Here is a 7307-nt window from a genome sequence, read left to right on the forward strand (position 1 = left end):
CAATCCATATTGGAGGCTGCAGTCCTTGACCCTCTGCAGCAAGCGCTTCAGGTCCTCCTCAGTTTCAGCAAGCAGGGTTGTATCATCTGTATAATGCAGATTGTTGATGAATCTTCCACCAATCCTGACCCCACATTTCTCCTCATAGAACCCAGCCTCCTGGATAATCTGTTTTGCATACAGGTTGAAAAGGTATGGAGACAATACACATCCCTGGCATACACTCTTCCCAATATTGAACCATGCAGTGTTTCCTTGCTCTGTTCTGACGACTGCCTCTTGGTCCAAGTATAGGTTTCGTATTAGCACGATCAAGTTTTCTGGGATTCCCATTCTTCTCAGAGTCAGCCACAATTTGTTATGATCCATACAGTCAAACGCCTTTGCATAATCAAAAAAACACAGATATACATTCCTCTGGTATTTCCTGCTTTCAGCTAAGATCTATCTAACATTAGCTACAATATCCCTTGTACCACAACCTCTTCTAAACCCAGCCTGGACTTCTGGCAGTTCTCTGCTGATGTGCTGTTTCAGTCATTTTTGGATAATCTTCAGTAGAATCTTGCTTGCATGTGAAATCAATGAGATTGTTCTATAGTTTCCACACTCTGTGGGGTCACCCTTCTTTGGGATGGGAACAAATATAGATCTCTTCCAGTCAGTTATTTGTTCCCCATTGTGTTATACTTGTCTCTTATTTCAACATAATGGAATTTCAGAAGAGTAGTGTTAGTCACTATCGCAGTGGAATTTCAGAAGAGTAGTGTTAGTCACTATCGCAATAACATGGGAATAGCCCAGATGTCCAACCACAAATGAATGGATTGAGAAACTGTGGTACTTCCATACAATGGAATACTACTCAGCACACAGGAGCAATCATTTTATAAATTACTACCTAATTGGAAGGGACTGGAGAGTATTATGCTGAGTGAACTAACACAAGGACAAATACTGTATAGAACCATGATTGTAGAGTGAGTATGAGGATCTAAGGTTGGGGAGAGGGTGGAAATAGAGGAGTGTGGTTGAGTGGGATGGTAGTGTTAATCATAGGGTGCACAGTTTGATGGGTGGGTGGGAAATGGGAAGGATCTTTTGTGAAAAACAATGTATTCAAACTTTGTAAATAAATCAGATTTTTTTTTAGAAAGAAGTGATTAAAGATGATTAACTTGTCTTTTGGAAGTTAATAGAGATCAATTGGCATGCAAAAACCCACAGTACCAAACACTATCATCTTGGGGGAGTTTGTTAACTTTGGAAATGGAAGGAGGTGCACTTTGTTTAGTTTAACCATTAAACAGAAGTAGGTAAATCGTGTTAGTTGACTGAAAAATATTGGGGAAAACATTTGATTTTAAATAGATGATATAAATTTTCTTGCTCTGAAATATATCCTTTTCCTATTTCAATGGTCTTACTAGGAATGAAATGAAGTTGGATGGAAGAAGCAATTTGATACCAACTATCAAATTTCGACACTGTTCTTTGCTAAGAAATCGACGCTGCACTGTAGCATACCTGTAAGCTGCTTAATTTTTTATTATAGTAACAGTAAACAGAAGAGCTATGAGTCGTACTCGACTCAAGGCACTTAACAACAACAATAAAAAAACAGAAGAGTGTTTTCTATGTGATTTCCAAGCTAAGTTTCAAGTTGGTAGCAAGAGATCATATAATTGCTCTCTTTTTTAAACATTCTAGATTGTCTCTTTCTTAGTTTTAAAATATTTTATTTTGAAAAGTGCAACATTCACAAAAGCAGAAAGAATAGTAAAGTGAACCTCTTAGACTCTTATATTTTGCTGTATTTTTTCATGATTTATTATGCTAGATTATTTAGAAGGAAAGACCAAGCATCATTCAACATCTCACCACAATACTTTCTTAATGTATCTCTCAGAGATAAGGCCCTTTCTGACTTTTTCCTAAATAACCAGTGTGCCCCTGTCCTACTTAACATACTTCCATACTTCACACAATGAACAATGCCTACCTCCTGTCGGTCCACTCTATATTCATATTTTCTGCTTGCCCCAAGGATATTTTCTTACTTGGATTACAATCTACATAAAATTTACACACGACTTTTTGGTTGATGTGAATCTTTCCTGATAGAACAAGTTCTGATTATTACTTGTTAAAACTATCTAACACTCTCATACTATCCTAGGTATGACCGGTTACTTCGGATCAGAGCTCTCAGGTGGGAATATGGCAGTGTCTTGCCAAATGCTTTGAGATTTCACATGTCTGCTGAAGAAGTAAGTTAACTCTGTTGTGCACATTCATCAATTTTGATGAGGAGAAGGGAATGCTGAGGTTCTAGCATTCTTCTCTAGTTATATTGATTGGTATTTCCCCCCTTTTAAGCCTTAATTTTATTTTTGTGTGTACAGCAAAACACACCAATTCAGTTTTACGTATATAATTTAGTGACACTGACTACCTTCTTCAATCTTTCTCACCCTCCTTTTCTGAGTGATTCCTCCTTTATTACATAAACTTATTGCTTCCTAAGGACCATTCCTTAAAGGTATATATCATGCTTGGAAGGGTAGAAGGTCAGTTCAGGAGAGGAGGACCCTAGATGGGTCTTGCTCTAGGAATACCTAGATGGGCAGGTTTCAGAGTCATTGTTCATAGGGCAGCTATGAGTTGTATTAGACTCAGTGGCACATAACAACAGCAATGTTCCTATTTCATCTTTCCAGTTGTTGTCATTTTGCTTCCATATGGATTGTTTTTATGTTTTCTTTGTGTGCAGCTTTGTATAGCTTAGTGTTTCTTAGTGTTTAGCTTTGTGATCTTTTATCTTGTTCATATCTTCATTTATTTTTTTCCTTTAGTGAGATTGTGCTGATTAACTCCTTTGTTGTATATTGTATACTTGATTTTAATTCAGTAATTTTAAAACTTCATTTAATATTTGATGATAATGGAAGAAATAATAATAAAAGAAACTGTTGGCTGTTATGTCAATTGTGACTCATAGCAGTGTTATAGATGGAATAGAATGGCCCCATGGGGTTTTTTTTAGGGGAGGAAACTTTATTGAGATTTCGGTGAAAGTTTACATAACAAATTGTTTTTCTTTTCAGTTATTTATACACAAAATGTTTTGTGACATTGAATATATTATAACAGCATTCTTCCTGTTGCCTTCCTCTGTTTAATACTTCCATTTGCTCTTCTTTCTCATCCCTTCTGTGCTTTATCCCTGGGTAAATACTGCATTTTAAATCTTATATGGTTGATTTGTCTAAGAAATGCTTCCCTCTTTCATGATTATTGATCATCTCAAAGGCCAATATATTATTTGATTTGAAGTAGAGGCCCAGAATTTATTTCAGTTCCAGGCTTAAAGGGTCACTAAGGGCCATAAGGAGCTCTGGTGGCCTGGTGGTAAGAAACCAGGCTGTAATTTCAAAGGCATTTGGTTCAAATCCACCAGCTGCTTTGTGGAAGAAAGATGGGCAGTCTCTTATCATGTGATTAACTGCCTTTGACAACCCACCGGAGGGTCAGCCGTGAGTTGGTTCCAACTCAACAGTGCCCAACAACAATAAGGGCCATAAATATAGTGGTTTCACTAGTATCTAGCATGGCTTTCTTCACTGGCAAACATGGATTTTTTTTTTGTAAACTGATTTTGAGTTTTCTTCTACGTTTCCCCCAACTCATTTATTATAAGTGCTGTTAGTGTTGTTGGCAGTGGTATCTAAGCACTATCTGTTTCTTTTGGTCTCAGGATTGTGGATACTGAAGTTCATGTGGTCCATCAATCCTTAAACCTAATCGTCTTTGATTATCATCAGTCTTTTTTGTGCCAGTTAGGGAAAGACTAATAGTTATACCTTAGTTATAGATACTTGCAAACTTTTAAGACCTTAGTCCCAATTCACGAAAGTAGGATATAGAACTTTACAGGCTATGTAAATACCAGTTTAGAGGACGGCTGTCTGATCAAAAGATTGGAAGAGGCCCATATTTGTTCCCGTCCCCAAGAAAGGTGATCCAACTGAATGTGAAAACTATTGAACAATATCATTGATATCACATACAAGCAAAATACTGCTGAAGAGCATTCAAAAAAAGCTGGAACAGTACATAAAGAACTGACAGAACTTCTAGCAGGGATATCATTGCTGATGTCAGATGGATCCTGGCTGAAAGTAAGGGATACCAGAAGAATATCTGTACTTTATTGACTGTGCAAAGGCATTTGACTGTGTGGATCATGACAAGTTGTTGCTGACATTGAGAAGAAGGGGAATCCCAGAACACTTGATCGTGCTCATGCGGAACCTATATCTGGATCAGGAGGCTGTTGTGCCAGTGGAGCAGGGGAACACTGTGTGGTCTGGAATTGGAATGAAGGGAGTGTGTCAGGGTTGTATTCTCTCTCCATACCTGTTCAATATATATGCTGAGCAAATTATCCAAGAAGCTGGACTCTATGAAGAGGAGTATGGCATCAGGATTGGAGGGAGGCTCATCAATAGCCTGCATTATGCAGATGATACAACTTTGCTTGCTGAAAGTAAGGAGGGCTTGAAACATTTGTTGCAGAAGATCAAGGAATGCAGGCTTCATTGTGGATTGCTTCTCAATATCAAGAAAACAAATATTCTTACCACTGGATCAGTAAGCAGTGTCATGGATGGAGAGATTGAAATTGTCAACAGCTTCATCTTGCTTGGATCCACAATTAGCACCCTTGGTTCAAGCAGTCAGGAAATAAGGAGACTCACTGCACTGGGAAAATCTTCAGTTGTAACCTTTCCAAATTATTGAGTAGTTGTGATGTCAGTTTGAAAACAAATCTGATAGTCTTTCGAATTACTAGTTATGCATCTGAGACTTGGACAATGAATAGGGATGACAGAAAAAGAATTGATGCCTTTGAACTATGATATTGGAGAACATCACATGGACAGCCAAGAGAAGAAACAGGTTTATCTTGGGGATGGTGCAGCCGGAGTGCTCTTTGGGGGCAAAATTAATGAGGCTTTGCCTCTTGTACTTTGGACATGTTGCTAGGAGGTGCTATTTCTTGGATAAGGACATGGTATTGGGAAGGGTGAAGAGTTAATGAAGGTGAGGAAGACCCTCAGCCATGCGGATTGATATGATGACTGCTGCAATGGGCTCTTGTGTGTCAGGTTGTGTGAGGATGGTGCAGGACAGGACTAGATTCAGTTCTTTTGTTCATAAGAGTTGCTGTGAATCTTGATCATCTTGATGGCACCTAACAATAGCAACAACAATGCCAATTGATTTGATGTCCCCTTAGACTGTTAATTATAAGGTTTTTGAAGGCTTGTTATTTCAATTGTAGATGGCTAGACCTGCACCTTAGCCTGTCTTCGATGAAGAAAAGATTGAAGTTGTCAAAGATTTCTTTTTATCTTGATCCATATACAACATCCGTAGTAGCAGCAGTCAAGAAATCAAAAAACATGTTGGTGCTCGCTTCGGCAGCACATATACTAAAATTGGAACGATACAGAGAAGATTAGCATGGCCCCTGTGCAAGGATGACACGCAAATTCGTGAAGCGTTCCATATTTTTTAAAACAAAACAAAAAACAAACAAACATGTTGTATTGGGGAAATCTTGTGTCAAGAACTTCATTAAAGTGCTAAAGAACACAGATGCCACTTTAAAGACTAAGGGGAACCTGATTTAAGCAATGATATTTTCACTTGCTTTAAATATATCTGAGAGTTGTCCAGCAAATTACAAACTGTAATGTTGGAAAAGAATACTGAATATAAGGGAGCTCAGGTGGCCTAGTGGCAAGAAGCTGCGCTGCAATTCTGAAGGCACGTGGTTCGAATCCACCAGATGCTTCACTGGAAAAGGAGGGGCAGTCTCTCCTGTGCCATTCAGATCCAATTCAGTGGTACACTACAAGAAAAGAGGTGTGTGTGGGGGAAGGAATAAAAATAGATTTAAAGGAAAAAGAAGTATACTGAATGTAACACAGACTGCCGCAAGAACAAATCTGTCTTGGAGGAAATAAAAAAAAAAAACACAAAACCAACCAACCAACCACCAAATCTGTCTTGGATGATGCTTCTCAGAGGCAAGGATAGTGAATTATCTTCTCACAAATTGAACTTGTCAAGAATCTTGTTCCATCTGGATCCATAACAAAAATCTGTAGAAGCAAAAGTCTAGACGTCAAACATACTGAATGAATCTGAAGCAAAGGATGTGACACTTGGAGAGTGAAGTGAAGTGAATAAAGAAGATGAGCACTGAAGAAGAGGCAAAGACTTCAAACCATGGTGCCAGCAAATAGAGGGCGTACACTATGCATTCATGAAAGACGAAACCAGTCTGTCTTTGAAGAAATGAAATCAGAATCCTCCACCAAAGTGAGGAAGGCTACCTAGTTTTTAGTGTGGCATATTTAATGTTTTTGTTGTTGTTATGTGTTGTCAAGTTGCCTGCGACTCATAGTGACCCTACATACAACAGCCCTCAGCCCTGCTCTATCCTGTGCCAATCTTACTGTCTCTGACACACCTACCCCTATTACCCCAGTCACTGAATCAATCCATCTCATTGAGGATCTTCCTCTCTTGTGCTGTCCCTCCACCCTCCCAAGCATGATGTCCCTCTGCAAGGACTGGTGCCACCTTGCAATATGTCCAGAGTATGTTAGACAAAGCTTCAGAATCCTTGCATCCAAGGAGCAACCTGGTCGCACCCTATCAAGGACAACCCTATTTGTTCTCCAAGCAGTACAAGGTGTATTCAATACTCTGCTCCAACACCACAGCTCAAAGGCATCAGCTCTTTTATTATCTCTAGTCATTGTTTAGCTTTCTGATGCATAGCATGTAATTGCAAAGACCATGGCCTGCATTATGGACACCTTACATACTTTGTGTATTTCAGTGCCTGGTCATTTTCTGAGTGATGCCATCAGATAATGTTAGTTTTGGTGTTTTGTCTATTATTTTTGCCTCTCGGCACAAAGAGTTTGATTTAGAATGACTTGTGGATATGGTCTAGTTTTTACAAATTACCTTGTTTATCTGGAAATTGCACTGGAGTGCAGAGAAGCCAAAGCAGAAGGAAGAATTCAAGATACTAAAGAGTTGAATAGAAGATTTTGAAAGGCAGAACGGATGACAAAGTAAAATATTTCAATGCAATGTGCAAGGAGTTGCAGTCAGAAAATCAAAAGGGCTGAACTTACTCAGCATTTCTTAAGCTCAAGGAACTGAAGAACAAATTCAAACCTCGAGTTGCTATAATCAAGGATGATTTAGGCAGAATATTA

The 7307-nt window shown here is 38.7% G+C and overlaps 1 protein-coding gene across 1 annotated transcript in view; it reads left to right on the forward strand.

Moving 5' to 3' along the window:
* LOC102869990 (DNA replication complex GINS protein PSF1-like) overlaps positions 1-7307 on the forward strand; it is a 76473-nt gene that overhangs the window by 28319 nt on the left and 40847 nt on the right. The window contains exons 3-4 of the mRNA XM_006903188.1: positions 1431-1529; positions 2180-2270. Of these exons, the coding sequence (XP_006903250.1) occupies positions 1431-1529; positions 2180-2270 (190 nt within the window). The remainder of the gene's footprint in view (positions 1-1430; positions 1530-2179; positions 2271-7307) is intronic.

Source organism: Elephantulus edwardii, unplaced genomic scaffold (assembly GCF_000299155.1).
Source record: "Elephantulus edwardii isolate Elephantulus edwardi_28Jun2011 unplaced genomic scaffold, EleEdw1.0 scaffold00530, whole genome shotgun sequence".
NCBI classification, from domain to species: Eukaryota; Metazoa; Chordata; class Mammalia; order Macroscelidea; family Macroscelididae; genus Elephantulus; species Elephantulus edwardii.